Source organism: Nematolebias whitei, chromosome 2 (genome assembly GCF_014905685.2).
Source record: "Nematolebias whitei isolate Nwh7 chromosome 2, NemWhi1, whole genome shotgun sequence".
In the NCBI taxonomy this organism is placed as follows: domain Eukaryota; kingdom Metazoa; phylum Chordata; class Actinopteri; order Cyprinodontiformes; family Rivulidae; genus Nematolebias; species Nematolebias whitei.
This window is the reverse complement of record NC_056499.1, coordinates 12,035,210-12,061,062: the sequence shown is the minus strand read 5'-3', so window position 1 is coordinate 12,061,062 and position 25,853 is coordinate 12,035,210. Positions and strand designations below refer to the sequence as shown.

Below are 25,853 nucleotides of genomic sequence, written 5' to 3'. Positions count from 1 at the left end.
CTGGACATGTCCAAACCACTGTCCCTCCTCTGGACATGTCCAAACCATCTCAGTCTGGCCTCTCTAACTGTTCCCAGTTGTTCAACCTGTGCTGTACCTCTGATGATCTCATTCCTAATCTTATCCATCCTTGTCACTCCTAAGAAGAACCTCAACATCTTCATTTCTGCCACTTTCAGTTCGGTCTCCTGTATTTTTGTCCATGTCTCCAGACCATACAACATAGCTGGTCTTACAACTGTCTTGTAACTCTTCCTTTGACCATTGCTACCACTCTTGTCACACATTACTCTTGAAACTTTTCTCCATCCACTCCATCCTGCCTGGACTCTCTTCTTCACCTCTTTACCTATCTTCTTATCTTCTGGCTAGAGGGCAGTTAAAAAAAAGATGTTCTGGGTGACTTGGGTCCTGTCCGCCTCGTGACTCGGGCACTGTGCAGATCCTTCAGCAGCTGCTGGTGTTTTCCAGTCAGTTTACTGCTCAGCATGATGGTACAATAAAGCTGATGTTTATTGTGGACAGTGGAGCCAGAGAAAAACTCTGAAATGAAGGTGGTCAGGAATGGTGGTGGGTGGCTCTGAAGAACTGGGCATGCACATAAGTGATGTTTAGCTTTTGAAGCACCTTGAAATCCAAACATCCCTCTGCAAGAATTCTTAACCACCTTGCTGGAGAATTCTACCTATTTCAGGTCCTTGGTGATGGAGATGCCCAGGGATACAACAGAGTCAACCTCATTTACAACAGTGCTGTTAATGATGAGGGGAGGGTGTGGATGTGGTTTCCAGATGTCAAAGATCATCTTAGCTGTGTAGCTGGTGTTAAACTCCAAGTAATTGTCTATACACCACATGATCAGCTCTGGAACACAGTTCCTGTTGGATGTCTCCTCACTGTTGGTGATGAAGCCCAGGATAGTGGTTTCATCAGTGTATTTCACAAGCTTTACAGAGTAGTCCATACAGTGTAGCTCACTGGTGTACAGAATAAAAAGATATGGTGAGAGTACACATCCCTGTGGTGCCCCTATGTTAGTGATGGTGGTGATAGACAGGTGAGTACCACACCTCACCTGTTGAGACCTACTGGTGTGAAAGACCGTAATCAGTTCACATATGGCAAAAGATCAGATCAGATGTCTTTCCTGAAATTTTACCAAGAAATTCTACAACCATCACCAGGAGCAGGTCCTGTTCTGATCAAGACCTGTTTCAACCCAGTTCCTCCACAGAGAAGTCCACATGAAGTGCACAACAAAGATAAGACCAAAAGACTAAATCTGTTTTAAGTACAGCACCGTATCTACCAATGAGCTAATGTTTGTTTTTTTGTTGTTTTTTTGTAGTGCAACAAACAATGTTTGCCGGCAGAAATAAGACGCAACTTTGTCTCTTTCTCGTAAAGTGGAGGACTCACCTGGACCCGTCCCCGAACCTGAGCTGCTGCCATCAGATCTTTCTTCTGACTGGCCTACAGGGAGGAAGGGATGGATGGTAAACGTGAAAACACACGGGGATGAAGAGTCACACGCAGGGTTTAGCCCCTGACGGAGATGTTAAATCACACAGCGTCATGGCACACACAAGCGTGCACAAGAGCAAAGCAAACTGGAAGAGCACGAATCCCCCAGACCCACACAGACATGCACGACTGGGCTGCACAAATGATTAATTAACTGGATTTTTAAAAAGCCAATGCAATATAGTTTTTGTTGACCACATATGACATAAAGGAGCTAAAAAACGGCTCCCTGTTCATTTATTCCTAGAAATATTTAGTACAAGTATAAGATTTTAACTGTGCAGCCCTAAAGCACAGAGACACTATCTGAAAGTACTGGTAAGCACCGCAGCACAAGTCCACCAGCACCAGAAGCAAATAAAACCAAACATCAACATTCTGAGGACAAAGAAAATGAAATCCAAACCAAAGAAACCATGCAGAAATAAATCGACTCCAAATTCAGCAGTGATTTGTGTTGACTCATCCACGCCGTTATTCCTCAACATGACAGAAAATACACTCAGTCAACAATGATTAGAATTCAAAAGTAAACCAACAACAAAAAACTGGAAGACAATCAGAGAGAAAAAGGACAAACTATACATTGACTTGTCCACAAGGTACAGAACATTTGTTATGTACAATCCCCCAAAAAGATGGAATGTTGTATAAAACGTTAATAAAACCAAAATGCAATGATTTTAAAATTGTTTAAGCCCATATTTAATTTTTGATAGATTAACGGGAGTGGTGGCGCAGAGCTTAGAGAAGTCGAGCTAGTGATTGGAAGATTGCAGTTTGAATCCTGACCGTTACATCAAAAAATGTGGGTGTGTTCAAATCTGCCCCCACCCTCAAGGCCCTTAAGCCCCATCTCTTCCCCCAGGCACCCTAGAAGGCAGCCCCCTGCTCCATCATGTGGGTGAGAAGAGGTTCTCTGCAGACCAAAAATGGGCGTTTCTGGACCATAGGTGTTTGTAGAGGACAAACACTGATTGGCTAGCTGTATTTTCTGGCTCTTTAGGCAAGTTATGTCAGTTCTTTTTTTAAAACAGAAGGTTTCTAAGAAACAGTGTTGTATCTGCTGTCAAACACAACAAGATTTATTTTGTTCTTGGTTTGTAGGCTGCACCTGACATAGGTTGGCTTGAGTGTGGTCTGGGTAAAATGAAATATGAAGCATCTGAATCAAAACCTGCTCCCCTTTGTCAAAAAGTCTGGTCTCAATTAAAGATCATGAGTCCTGTGAGAGAACAGCCCAAAACAAAAGCTAAAAACAAAATGTACTGCTTAGAAGTGCTCTTCTATGAGACCAGATCTATGAAAGGAGCTGAGCTGAAACATTGACCCTTAAAATCAGAGACAGCTGAGGAAGTTAACCAGTAAGCAGAAATACCTGCTCCAGAAATCTTACAGAAACTGACGATCACTCATCTGCAGTGACGGCTTTAAAAGGTTGAACAAGAAAATGTGAAGTTAAAAGCAACATCCTTTGTCCCAAAGCCAGTTTAATTATTATTACTGTTCTGGTTACGTTATTAATTTATTTATTTTTGTATTTATGAATTGATTTTAACTATTTTCACATTATTCAACAACCAAACCGGATTTTTTTTGTTATTGTTCCAGTAACACCTTGTTTTTTTATTGTCCAATCAGATTTGACCGTCCAGATACGCCTTACTTGCAGTGTATCCTACTACTACGCCTACTACCGCCTTACTTGATGTGGGTTGCAGTAGCTCGAAGGTTAGTGGTTGCATTAGTTCAAGGGCATTTGGTGTAAAACAGTTGCCAAGTCTTTGTGCGAGCTAGCATGGGAGGGGAGAAGCCATGAGGGGGAAAAAGAAAATCAATTATCAACAGATTATAGTCCATCCACAAATGCTCCTTAAAGCTCTAACAGGCAAAGAATAAGCCACATGTGAACATCATCCAGAGCCACTGCCGTCTTCTCTGGACCTGAGTTCATTTCAAATGGACCGAGGTGAAGTCCAGAACTGTTCTTTGGTCAGATGGATCCAAATGTGAAATTCTGTTTTGAAACCTTGGACCTCCATGCTTGGACCATCCAGCTTGGCATCAGCACACAGTTCAAAGGCCTGCCTCTGTTTGTAGCGCCACTAGAATGGGCAGCTTACACATCTGGAAAGACTCCATCAGTATAGAGATATATCTACAGGTTTTAGAACAAGGTCATGAAACAAATGCAGCAAAGAAGATCCAGGACTGTTGAATAGCTAGAATCCTCCATCAGACCAGGATGGGACAACTGGTCTCTTCGGGTCCTGGAGATGCTTCATAAAGGGAAACATGGAGCTGGAACAACTTTTTGAGATTTGTTGCCATCAAAATATAACAGTTTTTCTTTAAAATGGTAGTTAAACATTGTTTTTGTTTACTATGTTCCCATATAGGGTGGCATGGTGGCTCAGTTGGTAGAGCAGGTCCCCAGTTCAAATCCCGGTCCGGGTGCCTTTCTGGGTGGAGTTTACATGTTCTCTCCGTGCGAGGGTTTTCTCTGGGTACTCCGGTTTCCTCACACAGACCAAAAACATAAGTTAGGCTGATTGGTAACTAAATTGTCGCTAGGTGTGAGTGAGAGAGTGAATGGTTGTTTGTCTTGTTTGTCTCTATGTGTCCCTGTGATGGACTTCCTGTCCAGGGTGTACCCCGCCCCTTGCACAGTGATTGCTGGACATGGGCACCGGCAATCCCCGTGACCCAAAATGGAAGAAGCGGGTAAAGATAATGGATGGATGGAGATTTGTAAATCTTTGCATTTGGTTTATATTTACATTTTACGCCAAGTCCCAACTTTTTCAGAACTGGGGTGCTACGTCAGGACATATTCAGACTGAATGAAAAGTGTATTTACACGCACGACGATGATGACAATAGAAATACTGAACAGGAATAAAGCAAGCTGCACAGAATGCAGAACAGGTTCTTCCAGCATCTCATCACACAGAAGCTACGGACCAAAGTGAGAGTATTCAGCGAACATTAACAAAAGTCTCACGATGCCGCCGACATGATCCTCCAGCTGGGTATAGAAAACTTACCAGATGAAGCTTCTGTGAAGACCGCCAACATCTGACCCCCCACAGACTGCATGGTAAAGGGATGATCGCGGGGAGCCGACACAGCCTTATCTTCTAAACCTTCGATCACAGTTAGCTCTTCATTTAAAGTGAAAGAAACCTGGAGAAAGAACGGTGAAGTGCATTTTATTTTTGAACAACAAAAATAAAATGCACTTAGTACTCTTGTTCTATTATTTACCTTGAAGTTCAATCAAAGATGTAATTTGGTTTGACTTGAAATTAGTATTTATTATGGATTAGTTCATGATTACAGTATTGACTGTGTACTGCGGCGTACACTGCATCCACAGCAACAAAAAGGATCTTATGTTGACTCTAATAGGTCTGTTATCAAATGTATTCCCCTGTATGTTCTGTCAGCTACTCTTACTATAGAGCAAAATCAAACATGAAAATATAATTTATACTCATTAAAACATTAGGATTTTTGAGTTTATCCATTTTTATACTTGATTGTCAAACAGAAAATGCTGAGTAAGAGTTTGGCTTTAACAATCTGCAGTTTCTTACCTCTGGTTTTCCTTGGTTTCCTTTTCTTTAAAAGATAAAAACAAAAAAAATGAATTTTACTAATATGGCAAGTAAAGCAGTTTTTTTTTTTAATCATTTGAAATGTTTTAGTAATGTCCATTATTGCAACAATATATGCAACATTTGAATACTTTCATCCAAATAATACTATAGTTGTTGTAAATATAGGTTTCTGCTACTTTGCAGACATGTTTAATTCACATACTTGCAGATTCGGAGTTTCCCGACCTCGCCTCTGCCAGCTGCTTTCGCCCATTGTTGAGAGAGGTATTTTGGCACCTGTAAGTAAAAGCAAAACTGTTTTATAAAAGATAATATCTCAAATCGATGAATCACACATTTGCTTTTAATCAAAATCTCAGCAGAGAAGTTATTTATGATGTTTTGTTGGGTATAAATGTACAAGGGGAGTTAAATCTATGTAATATATAGTAAAAATAAATAAATCTGTATTTAATCAGCAAGAATGTAAAGTGTTTTTGTATTGAATGTTTACATAATTTATAATAGTTGTCACTGATTATTCAACTCCTTACCAGTTCATATATGAAAAAACAAATAGTTAAAGCTCTATTAATATATACTCAAATAAATACGTATTAAAATCTGACCAAACGACTACATTATATCTTGGTCAATATGAACTTTAAGCAAGTAGAGAGAAAAATTATTTTAGTTTTAGTATTTTGTTCTGTTTTTGACACTTCATGTTATCTGAACTGTGAATTAAATATGTTGTAACTAAACTGTTGTTAGAAACAAATTTCCCTAAAGAAAATGTCCAGTCTTAATGATATTAACTGTACAAAATAATAATAATAATAATCAAAATAACAAATAAGTCAATAAAAATGCATGTTTATGCAAACACATTTCTACCATAGCTATCAAAATACAAGCATGAATTTAAGTTCGCACATGTTCGCATTAAATAAATACATTTCTTATATGTAACTGTACTTGATTTATATTGAACTGAAATATTATGTTTTGATCTACGTTTTTTAAACGTTATTTTGTAGCAGTTAGCCCTAAATGTTGCTACTCTGCCTCAATAAACTGTTAAAAGCACACAAAGCCAAAGGTCTAAACCAAACTTTATAATCGTACTATGATGTTTTTGTCAGTTATTTTTATATGATCATTTACTTACGGTGTTACACTCCCGCGGTCTCAGTTACAGTTAGTACAGTAGTTCGAATGGCTGATTCGCACATATGCTAAGCTAGCAACCACTTAGCCTTCGGCTATGTTTAAACAAATCACCAAAACTACAACTCAATTAAAATATAAAGTAAAACTTGGCATAAACGTACCTTGACAAGCCACACACCTGTGTTCTGCTTGGCACCAGTTAAATCCATCTCTCCCTTCTCCGACATGTTTTCAAACGCTAACCTTTCATCGATTCAACTGCTGCAATACGCGTGCGCAAAAAGTACGACGAGCCTCTTGGCTCAAACTGTTTTTCGCATTCGTCACGGGATTAACATATTTTATGCATCGATTAAAAATAAATAAATAACTATTACGTTTCTTTAGACTTTTTTTTTATCATACCAAATGATCACTAGGGAAACCCACCTCTTTTCTTCTGGTTTTAAAATCCTGTTTACCTAACTCCTGCGCACAGAAAGTACGGTGGCTCACGAGTTTTGTGTTCACGTTGCCTACTGAATTTCTATTTCAGACGTTTATTAATCTGCTACGATGATTCTATTTATCGATGTTGTTGTTTTTTACAGTGCGTGCTTTTATCTCTAATGTCTACAGAAATAACAATAATATTTTAAAATAGCTTAAAAATACTAAATCCAAAGGCAAAAAAAAAACTTTACTAGAAACATGCAAAATTGCCTGTATTAATGGAGAATGCACATTTGGGTTATTTTTTACAGCAATCTGCACAAATAATTAAACAAGTAGTGAAGTAATTTATACACAGTTCACAAAATACCATAACAAAAAAGTTTTGGCACCCTATTTATTAAACGATAGACAGGTTTAGGCAATGTCATGTAGCTGCAGTTGTTTATTTTGACACAGAAATTTAAATATAATTGTGCTAAAAACAAAACAGGTCAGGTTTAACTTTGATGGCGTGTTTTTCCAAAATGCTTTACACAAAAAAATATATTATGTTGTGCAGAATTTACCAAATTAGCCCTGACCTAACGCCAAATATTCATAATTAGAGATTACACATAGCTTGTAATTTCTTATTATGACTAAAACAAACAGGACCTGCCACTCACAGCACTTTGTTGCATCAAAATATGACTTTCATCCTGTAATATAAAACAGTTAGGTAGAGCAAAAAGAGAAACAACTCTAATGTGGCAAAATTATTATAAAAGGACACTAAATATAGCAGTTGTTAAGCCATTAATCTAATTTACATAGTTCAATCTTAAAAAAACAACAACAACAAAAAAACCTCATCTCTTGTATAGAACTACAAGAAATAAATCTTTTTTTTCATGTACTTTAGTCCAGCCTTGTTTATGTCCCAGACAAAAAAAAATGTATCTGTAGAAACAGTTCTTAGTATAGAAACCCTTTAGGCCAAAGGTTACAGGAACATTCGGTCCTTGCTGTGGGAGAACCGTGTGTTCAGTTCCTGAGACTTCTTCAACAGCCGCTGTTTCTGGGCCTCATCAAATCGATTCACCTGCAGGTCTGCGTCACGATCAAACGGCCGCCTCTCCACCGGTTCGTCAGCTTTCTCCTTTGCTTTTTCCTTCATCTTCTTTGTGTGCATGCTGATCAGGGACTCAGCTCGTTTAGATTCCTGAAAATGTAGAGAGAAAGTAAACGTCAGTTCTGACTTTGATGTGAATACTTAAGAGACATTTCAGCATAATACGGTAGAACTATTTACATTATATTTAGACACTTTCTCTGCCATTTCAAACTCCCTCGGAGAAACTTGTGGGACTTCCTCTTTCTTTGCCTCCCCAGTCTTCTTGCCTTCAAGGCGTTCCTTTAGGTAAAGAACAAACACATGACATACAGATACAAGCAATAAGTAGCTTGATAAGAGGCAAGGTATTATTTTTAGGTACCCTGGCCTTTCGCTCTCTGTCTGCTGGAGTATCCGTCCACACGGAGCGATCATTCTTCTCTGGACCCGACCTTTTCTTAAAAGTTCGAGCTCCTAAGCCAATGTGCTGCAGCTCTGGTGGGAGCTCCGTCATCCACGTTTCTCTAGTCACCACCTCAGGAGCATCCTGTTCACAGAAAGAATAGAAAATTGTTATTTTTTTTAAATCGGGAGGTTTTTAAATGGAAAAAATGTACAGTTAGAAAAACTTCCAGAAAAATAGAGGACTAACCTCTTTTGTCAGTTTCTCTTTCATCCTTTGTGCTCGGCGCTCAAAGTCAAGAGCCACAGAGTCTTCAACAGGTCCTTTAGCTGGCATGGGTCCAATCACATCCTCCTCCTCCTCCTCAGTACTGGAGGGCTCTGCCTGGTACCCTGGGGGCAGCGCAGGTCCTGGAAGAACGTCATCTTCATCATCGCTGTGTGCTTGGGAAAACCCAGGGGGCAAAGCTGGTCCCAGCACAGGTGGCCTGCGGGAAAACAACAAACTTAAATTTCATTATCTTATTCTCACCTAACTCAAAATTGTGTATTTTTACGTTCGCTGGGAATTATAGGGCATTTCAGCTCACCTTTTTGGTGAACTCTGCTGCTTTTTAAATCCTGGTGGCAGGGCTGGTCCAAAGAAACCATCATCATCATCACCTGTGTCCACCCTGCTGGGGAAAGAATATTAAAGTTTTGACTGTTTACTTGAATCTATTTACCAGTTCGAACCGCCGTGAACCCACTCTGCTCCTCCAGTCCTGGCTCGTTTGGACGCCACCTCCGGCTCGCTTTCATCCGAGGAGCTCGACGGTTCTTCCCGCTTATAATCGGGAGGTAAAGCAGGACCAGCGACTATTGGGTTAAAAATAAAACCAGTTAACCCAAATGTAACGAAACAAACTCTGCTAGAATTGTGTGAAGTTTAGCAGTTATTAGCATAGACATTAATACGTATTATGTCTATGTTATTAGCTGAAACACCGTTTTCTTACAATCTTCGTCACTTTCGTCGCTTTCAGAGCTCTCCTTTCCGAACGTCGGGGGTAAAGCGGGTCCAATTAATTTATCAGATGACATATTTATTAAAAAAATAATCAGTCCCGTATCTCGAGGATTTAAAAAAACAAAACAAGTAGCCCTTTCCGTATGACCTTTCACCTAGGAAGTAACAGTTGCAGAGCGACGCTCTATGCGCATGCGCGAACAAAATAAAAGCACGGGAGGAAAAGACGAGTGAGTTATCTTAATATAGAAATTAGACTTTTGTTTAAACATTTTGGTACTATTTGGTATTTTATTAGGTGTTACTTTGCTATTCAATAAAGTACTTGTTCAATTAAAAATCATAAATACCTTCTTTGTTTTATTCATTCATTCAACCTTTATTTATACAGGTTAATCCCACTGAGCCTCGGGGACTCATCTACAAGAGAGACCTGATTTTAACAAAGAATGATGACAATAGAGACAAGAGTAGACAATCATAAAAGAAAGCATATAAATTGAAAAGAATAAATGAAAGAAAATTGTATTAAAAAAAAACAACAGCTAGGTTGTAAGGTGATGTAGAATACTAAAAATAGAAACATGTCTGTGTTGGTTTTTGTCATGAACAGAGCAGCTGTCCTGGAGACTATGCAAAGGTCTTTGGAGCCATCCCATCTGGTGTATGTATGCTTTTTAAAGGCCATCAGAGGATTGACTCTCATATTCTTACGCTGGTGAAGGTTCTCAGTCATCCAGGACATGATAAATTCAAAAAACGTTCAATACAAAAACAACTGGATTTGTTGTTCCGGTCATCCTGTAAATAATAACAAACATATACGAGCCGTATTTCAGAAGAACATTACAGCACAACCAGCTGTTCCACATTGGAATAGGTTTGTTGAGGGGATACCATGGGAAAAGTTCTGGCTTCTTCCAAACAAATATTTGATTACAAAGAAGATTAAAGAAATCTACAAAATCATGTATAAAATCTATCCCGCTAAGTCTTATATCAAAACTAGATTCAAGAAATAAATTGACATTAACTGTGGGTTTTGTGATGGATGTCCTGAAAACTGTTCTCCACCTTTCTCGGCACCGTCCTTTTGTTAATTTATTTTGGCAGAAACTACTTTATTCACAATAAAATTGAAGCACATTTTGCGCTTCTGTGTTAGCATGTGTTGGTTGGCCTTTTTAAAAAAACGTATGTATAAAAACAACTCTGACTACCTTATAAACCTTCTACTATTACTGCAAAATATCACATTCATTGTAGAAAATACTCTGGAAGGAAACCAAGCTTTGATGTCTTTTACAATTATATTTGGATAATTAAAGACTGATTTAAAAAAATGCACAAAACTATGCATTAACAATATTCATTGCAATGAATGTATTTGTAGAACCATAAGCCCCCCTAGCATTATTTATTTTGTTTATTTATTTTTCTGTGTTCAGTTCCTTGTGTTTATATGTTTTGATTGACATGTATAATAATTTGTCCTTTTTTATATGAACCTTGTTTTGTAAACTGTTAATTTGCAAATAAAGTTTTGGGAAAAAAAAGCAGCTGTTTGAAGCCACTTGGAGGTCAAGATCGAGAGCGTAAGATCTTTTTGTAAAATATTCCAGGATACAGGAGTGGAGTAGGAGAAGGCTCTTTTGCCTAGTTCAGTTCTCACTGAGAGGACACTGCAGGTAATAATGTCCTGAGAGCGCACGCTGTAGCTGCACTCACGCAGAGACATGTAGGAGATGTATGAAGGTTTTAAAGATAAATTACGTTATGCAAGCTAACCAAGTACAAACTGTTTTACGTAGAAACTGGAGACAAAATTCAAATTCAGATTATATTTATTTGACATAGTAAAAAACAAAATAGCAAACTTTAGCAATGCAGTGTCCTCTGGATGATTACAGAAAATTAAAATACCGGAACCGTATTATCATTAAAAAGACAGAAATAAATACTGGCCCCTAAAATAATTTTACACATTCTGAGCATGTTGTGGAGTTTACGATCTACGTGCACTAGGTGAGAATTTTGTTCAGTAAAATCACACTTTTACACACTTAAGAATGAGAGTTGACTTAATTTGATTCACATGGAAATTTGATAGAATATCTGAACAAACATAAAATAGACTGAGACAATATATTACAGTATATACACTCAATAAGTGTTAAATACATGCTGACCTCTGCTAAAACACACACTCTGCCTATAATATAACTCTGCCGAGTCTGGGAGGACGGATCGGACGGCATCTGCAGCCAGTTTCTTAGGATCCACTGTGGGATGGACCTTTACAAGAGATCCTTCCTGTTTACAGCATCAGCATCTATAACATCTCTTAATGAAATGAAGATAACGAGTTACAACAACAAATAATTTCCCTCTGGGATTAATAAAGTATTTTTGAATTGAATTAAATTGAAATGAAAACTGGATTGTCAATAGTCTGTCGTTATCAATGTTCAAACGCATAATGAACATTATTATTGATATTGTTTATCTTATTTATTTATATATTGTATTGTTTATTAACATTTAGGAACTTTTGTGTGAAATCTTTTGATCTGTTGCTGCTGTTGTTGCTGTTACACTTGAATTTTCCATCCGTGGGACAATAAAGGCTGTTTCTATTCTATTCTATTCTATTCTATTCTATTCTATTTGATACCTTATTAGAGGGTGGAGGAAAATGAAAATTCAGTTGAATTATTAATGAACAGGTATATATATAGGAGAGAGGGGAGTGGTGGTGCAGAGGCTAGAGAAGGTGGGCCTGTGATCGGAAGGTCGCCGGTTCACCTCCCCAAACCAACAACTTCAAAATGTGGGTGGGAAAGGTGAAACACCAACACCTGCCCTCACCTGCCCCACCCTGGGCCCCCGAGCAAGGCCCCCAACCCACACCATCCGCCACCCTGGGCACCCCAGATGGCAGTTCTGCTCCACACAGAGGGCTGTGGTAGCTCAGTGGTCTGTGGTTGCGTCAGGAAGGGCATCCGGTGTAAAAACAATCACTAAGTCTTCGTGCGACTTAGTTCACCGTGGCGATCCCTGAACAAGGGAGCAGCTGAAAGAAAAAAGAAGATTAATGCACAGGTATACCTAGAATTTTAATTTTTTGGTCTGAGATAATCCTTTATATAATGATTATTTTTATTTATATATGTCAGCAGATTATGCCTTTTTTTCCCTCTCTTTCTGTACTCCGGTGAAGTCAGACGTGTCTCCCGGTGCTCCTCTCCCCTTCCTTCCCCAAGGCCGTGGACATGTGACAGAACCTTAACCGAGCTGATGATAAATAACATCTCTTTTCCGGACAATGGCTGAGAGGGGGGGCTCTGGACTATGCTACGACCTTCCCTTAAAATTCAATGTCTTCACCGGCCTATATGTATAAAGTCTATTTATGTGCTATGCTGTGGTAGGTTTGCTGTGCATCAGGATATGCTGTGGTAGGTTTTTTTGATGCCTCAAATCGTGCCCTGTCTAGGACACGGTGTGAGAGATCTTTTTTTTTATACCGTCTCTCCTCATGTTTTTATTCCCTTTTCTCATCTAAGCAAAAATATTATTCTGAACAAGAGTAAGAAAGGCCGCGCTTTTATGGTAGCAGCTTCGTGCACTCCGCCCATCTTCCGCACGATTGTACGTACATGTTCTCGTTGTATCATGGTGCAACGATAATCAAGCTTATTCTGATTCTAAAAGGATTGCCGAGGAAAGAACATGTAATAGATAAGTTTACACGTAACAGTGAAAACTTTTATTGTGGATATTCAAGAAAATACCGTCACTGCCATACAAGCCAGGATTAGGTAAAATGTTGGCAATGTGGACTCAACAAGTCTCTAAATCAGGGCAAAAATAAATGTGATTATTTTAAAGGAAATTGATGAGCAGCACTGTCTAATAATTGTACAATAGAGCAGTGGTTCTATCTTGAGGAACACTATCCTGCATGTTTTAGTTGTTTCCCTGCTTTGACACACCTGATGGCGGCTGTGGTTAGAGCAGTCGTCCTCCAATGCAAGAGTTGGGGGTTCGAATCCACCAACAGTCACAGGCAAAACACTGAATCCCTCATTGCCTCCGATGTGTGTCCCATCAGTGTATGAATGTGATCTAAAGCACTGATTAGTCTCTTTAGAATGATTTGTTCAATTAGCTTTGTAGAGATTTGGTAGAGTGCTGTAATGGACTGTACTTATATAACACCTTTCTATCTTATCGAGATGCTCAAAGCGCTTTACACTACAATCTGTGTCCTCCTTTACTCATTCATACAGCACTCTACTAGAGCTCTACAAAGCTAATCGAACAAATCATTCTACAGAGACTAATCAGAGCTTTATCACATTCATACACCGATGGGACACACATCGGAGGCATCAAGGGGTTCAGTGTCTTGCCCTGAGACACTTCGACATGTGACTGCTGGTGGATTCGAACCCACAACTCTTGCATTGGAGGACGACTGCTCTAACCACTCAGCAGCACCGTGCTGTAAGAACGGGTAAATGAAGACACAGATTGTAGTCCATTTACTGATATGAATGAATGGGTGATAGAATTCTGCTAAACTTGAGGAAGTAATTAAACCACTGAATCAGGTGTGTTGGAGCAGGGAAACATGCAGGATGGTGTTCCTTGAGGGCCAGGGCAGAAGAAACCAGTGGAGCTAACAAAATGTGCTTTTCCTCAAACCTGACTTTATTTTGAAAATTTAGACCGGAAGTACTCCAGCGCTAGCTTCGGCTCTCTCGCATGTTGTGTCACAATAATGTAGCTTCTAATTACTCAGTCTTTGCGACATTTTAACACTGTAAACAACAAGTAAATACATGTAGGACATTACTTTTCCGCTCTTCCCGTTTAAACGTTTTTAAAATGGGTAAAAAAGATAAAGGAGATCGAGGTAGGTTGTTAATGTTTTGTTTTAATCTTGTTTGCTAGCTTAAAGACTGTTAACTAAGACTGTTAACGCCTGATTTTAGTTTTATTCTTAGTGTATTTCAACTTAACCTCTAATTATTTCATGTTTTGTTAATGTTATACCTTTTAGTGAAACTACAGAAGCTAAATAGCACACGCTTAAGTTAATTTATAGCGAGACATTAAGAGGAAAGATGTGGATGCTAATTTCTCTCAGCACTCAGTACACTTGATGTATGAGAGGCACACAGATGATCAGGGTTTAACTTTGTTTGGACAACACTGAAGACAAATAGAGTAAAAGTACAAAGCATCAAGATCAGAGGCATATTTTAATTTATCTGTGGTTCAGTAATCAGCATTTGTTCTGCTATGTAATCAATATGTTTAAGGAATAATAAAATCAAACATGTTTTAAATCAAAACAAAGAACAAATTTTTTTTTAGAACATTTTGTCTGTTTTTGATAAAGCTGTCCAGCTCATTCGTGTATTTGTCGGTCTGCAGAGAGGAAGTCCAAGAAAAGGTACTACGAAGACGAAGACGATGAAGAAGAGACGATCGGTAATGAGTCCCAGGAGGCCGTGCCGGCTGCTGCAGGGAAGCAAGTGGACGAGTCGGAGACTAAACGCGACGAGTACGGAGCCAAAGACTACCGCTCTGAGATGCAGCTGAAGAACGACCACTCCTCACGCCCGCTCTGGGTGGTAAGATGTGCTGATTTTCCTCTTTGCAGATATAATGTAATTATTTTCTTAAGTTATTTTCCTCTTCTTGTTCCTCTCCAGGCTCCAGATGGACACATCTTTTTGGAAGCATTTTCACCAGTGTATAAATACGCCCAGGACTTTTTAGTGGCTATCGCAGAGCCCGTGTGCAGGCCAAATCATGTCCACGAGTACAAGCTGACCGCATATTCGCTGTACGCAGCCGTCAGTGTGGGGTTACAGACTTCTGATATTATAGAGTACCTACAGAAGCTCAGCAAGACGTCTGTTCCTGATGGAATCATCCAGTTTATTAAGGTCAGACTGAGAACAAACATGGTTGTTATTTTAAACTTTCCTACTACATTGTTTGTATTTATTCACTGTATTTTATTGTTTTGCCTCTTTCTCAGCTTTGCACTGTGAGCTATGGGAAAGTCAAGCTTGTGCTCAAGCACAACAGGTACTCATTCTCACAAAGTGTTTTCTTTGTAATTGCACGTTTATTCTGACCTGTTCCTTCTCGCCACTCGTAGGTATTTTGTTGAGAGTTCCTTCCCCGATGTGATCCAGCGCCTTCTGCAGGACAATGTGATCCGAGAGTGTCGTCTACGAGGTGCAGACGGAGCGGACACTGAGCTTATTACTGAAGTTCTTCACAGCAAATCTGCAGTATGATAATCATCTTTTTTTTATACATAGATAGATACATAGATTGTTTTTATTATTTTTTTTACAAAAATGTATTTAAATTATATTTAGCTTGTGCCAAAGTGTAACAGCTTTTGTGTTTTCTGGCAGATCTCCAAATCTGTCCAAGAAAAAGGAGGTCCTTCCACCACACAGCAGCCTGGTGATGGACAACCTTCAAACCAGCAGGTCCCTGAGGACATCTTCAGCTACTATGAACAGATGGATAAAGACGAAGAGGAAGAGGAGGAGACTCAGACCGTGTCCTTTGAAATTCGCCAGGTACCACTTTTATTTTTTGTACACGTCCCACAAAATGCACGTTTTGAGTTTTTCAGCTTACTTTCTGTGCTTCTGTTTGCTGCAGGAGATGATCGAAGAGCTCCAGAAGCGTTGCATTCAGCTGGAGTACCCCCTCCTCGCAGAGTACGACTTTCGAAACGACTCTGTGAACCCAGACATCAACATCGACCTGAAGCCCACCGCCGTGCTGCGACCGTACCAAGAGAAGAGTCTCCGCAAGATGTTTGGAAATGGGCGCGCTCGATCGGGAGTCATTGTGCTGCCATGCGGTAAGAAAACTGGTTTAGAGTTTAAAACAAGAATTTACACTTCTTTCCAAATTCAACATCGGCACTGAGCGCCGAATGAAGCTGAGGAAGCTGAAACTTAAATGCTTAAAGAAGTAGAGTACTAGCTAAAAGCTAAAATAAGTTAAATACTAGCTAAAATTTAAAATGAGCAAAACTGTAGCTAAAAGCTTTAGGAAGCAATATGAAAGTTTAACCCCAAAAGTAGCAAAACCCTAGCTAAAAGTCAAAGTAACTAAAATCTAGCTAAAAGCTTAATATTGCAAATGGCTTGCTAAAAAACAAAATAGCAGAAAGCTATCTTAAAGCTAAAAATAGCAAAACATCAGCTAATAGCTAAAATAGAAAAGGGCTAGTTAAATGCAAAAGACAAGCTAGAAACTGAAAGTTGCTGAAGCAGATTCCGTAAAGAACAATGTCTTTGAAGGAGCTGAATGGATCTCCATGTGTTTTAACAGGGAATTGGATTTTAAACAAAGTTAAATATATTGAATAGTATAAAAGTTTCAAAAGTTGAAACTTGTTGCGCCCGTCTCCTGAATGAGCTGAGTCAGCTGTTGGTAGAACAGTAAAGTAAAAAGGGTTGGTTTCATTCAGCTTGTGTGTAAAGAACTGATTTCTCATCTCTGACCTGCAGGAGCTGGGAAGTCTCTGGTTGGCGTGACGGCAGCGTGCACGGTGCGCAAGCGCTGCCTGGTGTTGGGTAACTCCTCCGTGTCCGTGGAGCAGTGGAAGGCCCAGTTCAAGATGTGGTCCACCATCGACGACTCTCAGATCTGCCGCTTCACCTCTGACGCCAAGGACAAACCCATCGGCTGCTCGGTGGCCATCAGCACCTACTCCATGCTGGGTCACACCACCAAGCGGTCCTGGGAGGCCGAGAAGGTCATGGAGTGGATGCGGAGCCAGGAGTGGGGACTTATGATCCTGGATGAGGTGCACACCATCCCCGGTGAGCTCTTAGCAGACAAACCAAAACATGAAATGTAGTTTTGCTACATTTTAGGACTATTTTGATGCAGCGGGACGTGGACCTAAATGAGACGGTGATGTTTCTAAATTATTCTCTCTATTTAGGTCCGTTTTTCGGCACATAACTCATTCTGCAATTTTTGTTCTGTTTCAACATTTCATACATCAAAACATTCGGCTCATTCAGGACAGCCCTGCTGTGACTTTTGGAATTTGTGCAATTTTTACTTTTGAAATATTTAGCTTTTTCAGCTACTTTTTTCTCATTGAACATGAATGGAGCTCTCTTCACATCCCTCAAACTTTTTGTGCTGTTAAAAACCTTTTACTGCTCATTTCAGCTGTTGTTCTGGTTCTTTTTTTTAAAGCCTCTTTATGGTATCTTCAGCTACTTTGAGACATCTTTCTACTAATTATAACTGTTTTGTACCCTGTTAAGCTTCTGACTTGTAATTTAAGTTTTTCTGTTCCTTCCTGTTGTCTTTTTTTCTGCTAATGCCGGCTTTTTACACTCCTTTCAGCTTCTTTTTCTGCTCACTTCAGCGTCTTTCAGCTACTTTAAAAAAAATATATAATTTCAGCTCTTTTGCGCTTTTTCCAGCTCCTTTCTACTTTTTAGCCATTGTATTTCAAGTAAACTTTCTTTCAGCAGCTTTCAGACAAATCATTGAGCAACAACAAAAATGGTTAAGTCGTGTCATCTGGACCAGTTTCTTTAAGTGAGAAACGTTTCGTCCCCCATCCAGAGGACTTCCTCAGTTAACAGCCTGCCAACCAGATCAGTCCCATACAGTAGGTAGCCTTCACTGCTGTGTTTCATTCCACTGGAAGTTGACTTGAAACACAGCAGTGAAGGCTACCTATTGGACAGATCTGGTTGGCAGGCCGTTGACTGAGGAAGTCATCTGGATAGGGGACGAAGCATTTCTCACTTAAAGAAACTGGTCCAAGTGACACTACTTAAATGTTTTTGTTGTCATCTACCTGGATGATTGAGTTTACAAACCTTTTTATTGAGCAACAAGCATTCTTTTCTCAGGAAATGCAATTTCTCTCGTTTTTTTTTTCTGCAGCAAAGATGTTCCGCCGTGTCCTCACCATTGTCCAGGCTCACTGCAAACTGGGCCTCACGGCTACACTGGTCAGGGAAGACGACAAGATTGTGGACCTTAACTTCCTGATTGGGCCCAAGCTGTATGAAGCCAACTGGATGGAGCTGCAGAACAACGGTTATATTGCCAAAGTCCAGTGTGCTGAGGTAAGCCAGGCAACACCAGGAAATGAACAGAATGACCTAAACAACGTGTTTTATAAATGAACTGGCCTTGTGCGCTTGTTTCAGTGAAATCCTTCTGTTTTAATGGACATTGAGCTCTTTTCTAGCCGGAGTTTTTTTAGTTGATGTGTAGAAATTAAAGAGTTTGAGTATGAAAGATGTGGGGATAACTCATAAAACAAGGGATTTCTTTGCAGAAGGTGCATGTAAACCAACTCTGAAATTGATCAAAGGCACATTAGATTGTCTTTACTGGTTTAACAACAATAAAATGCCATCCATCCATTATCTTCCACTGGTTCTGTGTCATAGGGACAGCAGCTTGAACAGGGAGGTCCAGACCTCTCTCTCCACAGTGTCCTCTACCAGCTCTTCTGGGACGACTCCGTGTTGTTTCCAGACCAGCTAGAGACAGTCTCTCTGGTGTGTCCTGGGTCTTTCCTGGGCTCTCCTCCCAGTTGGACATGCCTGGAACACCTCCCTATGGAGGCTTCCAGGGTCCATCCTCACCATGTCTGAACTGCCTCAACTGGCTCCTCTGGATGTGGAGCAGCAGCTCTAGACTGACCGGTTAACAGAGTTTTCCTTGCCTTACAGCTCACTCTTCACCACAACGGACTGGAACAGAATCCACAATACTGCAGACACTGTAACGATCTGTCTGTTGATCACTTGCTCCATTATTCCCACACTGAGAACACAACTCTGAGATACTTGAACTCCTCCACTTTAGGCAGAACCTCACCCCAACCCGAAGAGAGACCCCCCCCCCCCTTTTTTTTCTGACTGAGGACCATGACCTCAGATTTGAAGGTTCTGATCCTCGTCCCAGCTGCTTCACACTCTACTACGAACCGCTCCGTGAGAGCTGGAGGTCACAGCACGATGACGCCAACAGGACCTCATCATCTGCAAAGAGCAGAGATGGAATCCAGAGCCCACTGAACCGGACCTCTTCGTACCTTGACAACTAGAATTTTTTTTTTAAGCTGAATTACATTTTTAAATAGTTTTGGTTCCTACTAGCATGTGCTTAACTGATGAAGTCTTCTTCAGTGGTTGAGTTGCCACGTTCTATTGTAAAAAAAATAAAACGGCTCATGTGTTTGTTTTAGGTGTGGTGTCCGATGTCCCCAGAGTTTTACAGAGAATACGTGGCCATTAAGACCAAAAAGCGCATCCTGCTCTACACCATGAACCCTAACAAGTTCCGGGCCTGCCAGTTTCTCATTCGCTTCCACGAGCGGCGCAACGACAAGATCATCGTCTTTGCCGACAACGTGTTTGCCTTGAAGGAATACGCCATCCGCCTCAACAAGTAAACCTCAACAAAAAGACTTTTTTAGTATTTCAACGCTGTGCCTTTACAGATAATTGTTTTTTTTTTTTTTTCTTTTTAATTCTCCGTACAAGGCCTTACATCTACGGTCCTACCTCCCAGGGAGAACGGATGCAGATTCTGCAGAATTTCAAACACAACCCCAAGATCAACACCATCTTCATCTCCAAGGTACTGCACTGCAACACAACGCTGCTCACTACCAACATTACCCAAAACAAAGCTAAACAAATAAAGCTATTTCTTTTGAATATTCTTTAGGATTGCTGATTAATCACATGCATCCAGCTGGCAGCTAAGCACGTTTTTTTTTTTTTTGTATATATTCTGAAAGTGCTTTAAGGCTGTTCAGATCCAAAAACAGTCGGATAGCTAAAACCGTTTTTAAACGACAGGTGTTGGAAAAATTCTTCAGAAATAATCACTCAGGAGTCCAGGATTGAAGTTTGACAAAATGTATTAAAAAGAAACATGCAAGGAGAGCGAGATCCCTCAAAGACAACTCCAGATGACCTTAAAGCAACGTGAGCAAAACCTTTCAAACATCAACACACTGAAACAATTATTTATACATTATATTCCAAGTTGAAGAAAGACTTCCAGCTGGCAGACACTCTTCCCATTGTTTGGACGTGTCTGGCTAATACACAACTGTTTAAATCAGGGGCGTCCAAAGTGTGACCCGAGGGCCATTTGTGGCCCTTGGATTGATTTTGTTCGGCCCACGACTGTAGTTAAAGAATGGTATAATTCTGACCCACAGGCTTAAGAGGTTGCTGCAGATGTAGACCTTCTTTAGATTTACTGGTGATACTCTTTACATTTTTATGTTCAACAGCAAAACATAATAAAATAATCTCAAAATGAGCAATATTAGGTACAATACAAAAATTTAGCTATAATTAATCCCTTTTATCGTACAACAAACCTTCACTGACCTACCAAAAAGTAGAATATTGGATAATAATTCATAAAACTTTGCTAAATACAACAAGTGATTTCAAAGAAAATAATTTCAAATGATTTAATAATCGATTGATCAACTTTATCAGTGTCTTTTCAAACCTTCCTTGAATCTGTTTTAGCGACTTGCAGCTGTTTTTCAGAACTTGGATGACCCTTTTGAACCATCCATGGCCCAAATGGGTGATTGAAGTTCCACCCCCTCTTTGTAAAGAGCAGTTACTCATTTTAGGCTTTTCTCTCTGAAAATAAACAAAAATGGATGTTTCAAGCACAAGAAAACAAACAATACCCAAAAATCTAATCAATTAAACTTTTAAAATAAAACAAGGTTACGAGGCTCCTAATGTTCTGGATCTATAAAAATTCAAGCTAAACTTTTGACCTTTCTCCAAAATGCTGTTCAAGTTGTTGAGAGTTCAAAAATGGGGGAGGTGGCGGATCTTGCTTTTTAATTTTTTTATTTTCTTAAATTCACATTTTTCTGGCCCTCGAGTCCTTTCGTCTGGACAGTTCTGGCCCACCTGTGAAATCGTTTGGACATCCCTGGTTTAAATGGTTAAATGTGAAGGAAAGCAAACATAATACTGTGACTTGGTACAAAGTTTAACACTCCACATAATGTAGACTCCACTCAGAGAACCGTTGTCAGTCAGTCAATCAAGTCTTTGTTCTATAGCAAAAATAAGGATTGTAACATGTTGTATGTTAAAGCCCAACCAAAAAGATGAGTTTTTACTCTACATTTAAAAGATTTTCCTGGTTATGGACTCCTCTCAGATCCTCCAGCAGGCCGTTCCACACACTCGGTGCGTAGCCACTAAAAGCCGAATCACCAAAAGTTCTTGTTCTTCTCCGTGGAGCAGCTACAAAAGAGGAACCAAATGATCCGAGGGGTGGTCCTGGTTCATAAACCAAAACCATCTCTCTGACATGGTTTGCTGCTCAGCCGTGGAGGGCCTTAAAGACCAACAAAATAAATTTAAAGTAAATCCTAAAAGGAACATGCAGCCAGCTAGAACAGGACTAATGTGAGCTCTCCCACTGGTCTCAACACCCTCGCTGCTGATTTCTGAATCGACTGGAGCGGATTTATTGAACCAGAAAGGAGAGCGTTGCAGTCAACTGGTTGTAAAAGCATGAATCAGTCTCTGCATTGCCGGAGGAGAGAGTTGACCTCACCATAAAAATGGTTTCTAAATGATAAAAAGCTGTTACTGACATCATTCATATATGGTTTGAAATTAAAATCTGGGTAAAATATAACAGATTTTTTTGCCTCTTGGGGCAGCTTTAATTAATCACTTTTCAATATAGGGGCCACTCTCTCTCTGAGCCTTTGAACCGACGAGGGGCACCCTCAGTTTCATCAATGTTGAGCTGTAAAAATGATTTAATATCCTAAATACAGTTAACAAGTGCAATAATCAGTTCTGTCATCAGGAGACGCATCATGTGTTTGTAGCCCAACATAATAAAGTGTTTCTCAACAATTAGCAGACGAAATGTAACTAATTAGTCTTCTTTCTGCTCTGCTGAACTGTTTATATGATGACCAGAACAGTAAAATTACATATTTTTTAGTATTTTGTCTCAAAATGTGTTCATCAGTGATTACCGGTACTTGGTTGGCCTTGTTGCTGTTTTAAGTGCTCTATAAATAAATTGGTATGGGATGGTATCCGTCTGTCTGTCCAAGTTGTGAGCACGATAACCTAGGAAATAAGTGAAGGACCGACTTCCACTTTGGTGTGTGGCTACATTTCAGCGTAAGAAAGGTTCTCTTCAAAAATTTGGTTGCAAGGTCAAAACCCAAGATGGCCACCATATTATATATACTGTAATACATGAATATAGAAAAACACAAAATTAAATGGAACACTAAAATAACACATCCTAGACCTCAATTAATTAAATATTCTCATTGACAAACTTTATTATTAGCACAGTGGAATTGATTGAGAAGAAAATAACAAAAAATATCAATGTAAATCAAAATGATTACACCACGGAGATCTGGATTTAGATTCATGCTCAATATTAAAGTGGAAAATAACATGACAGGCTGATTCAACGTCTGTGAATATTCCTCAAGACAAGTCTAAATGAGGCTTGGTAGTGTGTGTGGCCTCCACGTGCCTGTATAACCTCCCAGCAACGCCTGGGTGTGCTCCTGATGAGACGGTGGATGTTCTCCTGAGGGATCTCTTCCCAGACCTGGATTAGAGCATCAGTTAGCTCCTGAACAGTCTGTGGTGCGATGTGGCCTTGGTGGATTGATCGAAACATGATGTCCCAGATGTGCTCAACTGGATTCAGGTCTGGGAAACTAGCAGGCCAGTCCATAACATCAGTTCCCTCATCATGCAGGGACTGTTGCCACATGAGGCCTAGCATTGTCATGCATAAGAAAGAACCCAGGGCCCACTGCACCAGCATATGGTCTCACAATGGGTCTGAGGATCTCAACCCGGGACCTTATGGCAGTCAGGGCACCTCTGGCTAGCACATGGTGGGCTGTGCAGCCATCCAAAGAAATGCCTCCCCACACCATGACTGACCCACCACCAAACCGGTCATGCTGGAGGATGTTGCGGGCAGCATAACGTTCTCCGCGGTGTCTCCAGACTCTGTCACGTCTGTCACATGTGCACAGTGTGAACCTGCTTTCATCTGTGAAGAGCACAGGGCGCCAATGGCGAATCTGCCGATTTTGGTGTTCCCTAGCAAACGCCAATCGTCCTGCACGGTGTTGGACTGTAAGCACAGGCCCTATATGTGGACGTCAGGCCCTCTTACCACCCTCATGGAGTCTGTTTCTGACAGTATGAGTGGAAACGTGCACATTAGTGGCCTGCTGGAGGTCATTTTGTAGGGCCCTGGCAGTGGACCTCCAGTTCCTCCTTGCACAAAGAACGAGGTAGCGGTCCTGCTGCTGGGTTGTAGCCCTCCTACGGCCCCCTCCATGTCTCCTGGTGTACTGGCCTGTCTCCTGGTACCTATTCCATGCTCTGGACACTGTGCTGAGAGACACAGCAAATCTTGCCACCGCTGACATTGATGTTCCATCTTGGATTAGCTGCACTACTCGAGCAACTTCAGTGGGCTGTAAAAAACGCCTCACGATGCCTCTATGTGTGACAGCACTGACAAAATGAAAAGTAACTAAAAGTTCAACCAGAAGGCACGAGAACAGAGAAATGACCTGTGGTCACCACCTGCAGAATCACTCTTTTATAGGGGTTGTCTTGCTAATTGCCTCTCATTCCAGCTGTTGTGTTCCATTTGCACAGCAGCAGGTGAAATTGATTCACAATAAGTGTTACTACCTAACTGGTGACATTGATTCCACAAAGGTGTGACTGATTTGGAGTTACATTGTTTTGTTTAGGTGCTCCCTTTATTTTTTTGAGCAGTGTATTATGTAAGACTGTTGTCATTTGTGGAAACAGTTTTTTAGTTTTTATATTGCTCAAAAGTATAGTTTCCTCAAATGACTGGGGTGGCCGAAGATTAATCTATGGGGTTCAAGGCCCCCATTGGCCACCCCCTTGGCTCCTCCATTGTACCTGGTGGTGGATAAAATGTCTCACTCCATTCTCCAGAATCCGTCACTCTGCTGCCTCCAACCAGTAAAATAACCTCCCTCTGTTCTTCTCTGCAGTGTAACTTCTACCCACTTGAATATCTTAAACTAAAAACATTTAGGTTTACTTCATTCTCTGTCCAATTCCAGTCCAGAAAAACACTCATCTCAAAAACTACAAACATTCACTATTCAAATCTCTCAACAACCGGGGACATCGGAGTACTGCTTGTCTTAACTCTGTCATGCATTTTTTTGGTGTTCCTGTCGGAAACTGATGCTCGAGGCAGTTCCAGTTCCAGACTGTCCTCATGCGTGCCTCCATAATGTTAAAAAAACAGTAAAGTTTGAAGTCCATCCTTCAGCTTGACCTGCGTCTTCAGTACTCAACATTAAATAAATAAATAAAATAGACAAGTTTACCTTTCATAATCTGCGTAAACTCACTAGTAAAATAATAACTGTATATTTCTGAACGTGTAAACAGGTTGGCGACACTTCCTTTGATTTGCCAGAGGCCAACGTTCTGATCCAGATCTCCTCCCATGGTGGATCTCGCAGACAGGAGGCTCAGAGACTTGGAAGAGTCCTGCGAGCAAAGAAAGGTTTGGTCTCATCTTTATTTAAATAAACTCACTTCCATGAGCACAAGAAGATCTCACGCCTCTTGTCTGCTGTTGTAGGAATGGTGGCAGAGGAGTACAACGCATATTTCTACTCTCTGGTGTCCCAGGACACCCAGGAGATGGCGTACTCCACCAAGAGGCAGAGGTTCCTTGTGGACCAAGGATACAGCTTTAAGGTTTGCTCACATAATCTCACAGCTTCTCTTACAACACCCCCCCCCCCGACCTTTTATAAGTTTACTGACTGTACGGGCACGAGTAAGTGAGAGTTGTAAAAAATCCTACAGGTAATCACAAAGTTAGCAGGTATGGAGGAGGAGGACTTGATGTTCTCCACCAGGGACGACCAGCAGCAGCTTCTCCAGAAGGTTCTCTCTGCTTCAGACCTGGATGCTGAAGAGGAGATGGTGGCTGGAGAAGTCGGCGTTCGACCACAGGTGAGAACGTTCACCAAAACATGAAATTTCAATTTAGTTTATTTAATGAGCTCACAACAAAAGTCATCTCAGGGCACAAAAACATTCACACACATTATCAAATGAGAATTAGTAAAGTTATTTATAGCTGCAGATTGTGTCAAATCTTCACTTTACTGAGATCTTCCATCCTGAGCAGCACACTGGTGACAGTAGGAAGGAAAAACTCCTTTAAAACAGAAAGAAACCTCCAGCAGAACCAGAACCAGGCTCAGGATGGGCAGCCATATTGATCGTTCGGGGGTAGAGAGGAAAGGAAAGAAACAACAATCACAGAATGACTGGTCCAGGTGTGGGTTCTATGGTCCAGGTGTGGGTTTTATGGTCCAGGTGTGGGTTCTATGGTCCAGGTGTGGGTTCTATGGTTCAGGTGTAGTTTCTATGGTCCAGGAGTAGTTTCTATGGTCCAAGTGTAGTTTCTGTGTTCCAAGTGTAGTTTCTATGGTCCAAGT

At 40.5% G+C, this 25,853-nt stretch overlaps 3 protein-coding genes across 4 annotated transcripts in view; 1 reads left to right on the top strand and 2 right to left on the bottom strand.

Moving 5' to 3' along the window:
- The window catches only part of gtf2f2a (general transcription factor IIF, polypeptide 2a), a 9,658-nt gene extending 3,093 nt beyond the window's left edge, over positions 1-6,565 (bottom strand). The window contains exons 1-5 of one of the 2 annotated variants that reach the window (XM_037696667.1): positions 6,461-6,565; positions 5,350-5,423; positions 5,124-5,148; positions 4,572-4,710; positions 1,420-1,473 (exon numbers count right to left, since the gene is read on the bottom strand). In XM_037696667.1, the coding sequence (XP_037552595.1) occupies positions 1,420-1,473; positions 4,572-4,710; positions 5,124-5,148; positions 5,350-5,423; positions 6,461-6,526 (358 nt within the window). In that variant the 5' untranslated portion in view covers positions 6,527-6,565. The remainder of the gene's footprint in view (positions 1-1,419; positions 1,474-4,571; positions 4,711-5,123; positions 5,149-5,349; positions 5,424-6,460) is intronic. The other variant, XM_037696676.1, reaches the window with a different exon arrangement.
- Positions 6,566-7,645: 1,080 nt separating this feature from the next.
- Positions 7,646-9,391, bottom strand: gpalpp1 (GPALPP motifs containing 1). The gene is made up of 7 exons (XM_037696656.1): positions 9,228-9,391; positions 8,979-9,087; positions 8,820-8,903; positions 8,480-8,717; positions 8,210-8,374; positions 8,026-8,127; positions 7,646-7,935 (listed from the first exon to the last, which is right to left on the bottom strand). Exons 1-7 carry the CDS (start codon positions 9,310-9,312, stop codon positions 7,717-7,719), a joined length of 1,002 nt encoding a protein of 333 aa, XP_037552584.1. The 5' UTR covers positions 9,313-9,391; the 3' UTR covers positions 7,646-7,716.
- Positions 9,392-13,986: 4,595 nt separating this feature from the next.
- Positions 13,987-25,853, top strand: part of ercc3 (excision repair cross-complementation group 3) — a 13,172-nt gene continuing 1,305 nt past the window's right edge. The window contains exons 1-14 of the mRNA XM_037696644.1: positions 13,987-14,159; positions 14,684-14,883; positions 14,965-15,201; positions 15,297-15,346; positions 15,420-15,555; positions 15,685-15,855; positions 15,941-16,145; positions 16,801-17,115; positions 18,209-18,393; positions 19,527-19,729; positions 19,825-19,921; positions 24,787-24,904; positions 24,983-25,101; positions 25,213-25,362. Coding sequence (XP_037552572.1) covers positions 14,132-14,159; positions 14,684-14,883; positions 14,965-15,201; positions 15,297-15,346; positions 15,420-15,555; positions 15,685-15,855; positions 15,941-16,145; positions 16,801-17,115; positions 18,209-18,393; positions 19,527-19,729; positions 19,825-19,921; positions 24,787-24,904; positions 24,983-25,101; positions 25,213-25,362 — 2,214 coding nt within the window. The 5' untranslated portion in view covers positions 13,987-14,131. The remainder of the gene's footprint in view (positions 14,160-14,683; positions 14,884-14,964; positions 15,202-15,296; positions 15,347-15,419; positions 15,556-15,684; positions 15,856-15,940; positions 16,146-16,800; positions 17,116-18,208; positions 18,394-19,526; positions 19,730-19,824; positions 19,922-24,786; positions 24,905-24,982; positions 25,102-25,212; positions 25,363-25,853) is intronic.

Bases quoted from the DNA above. Each gene is read 5' to 3' on its own strand.
- gpalpp1 (XM_037696656.1), bottom strand. From the start codon at position 9,312: ATGTCATCTGATAAATTAATTGGACCCGCTTTACCCCCGACGTTCGGA. The intron at 8,375-8,479 runs GTTAGTCCTCTA...TTCTGTGAACAG, and splicing joins AAGAGAAACTGACAAAAGAG to GATGCTCCTGAGGTGGTGAC. The intron at 8,128-8,209 runs GTACCTAAAAAT...CTTTACCTAAAG, and splicing joins ACAGAGAGCGAAAGGCCAGG to GAACGCCTTGAAGGCAAGAA.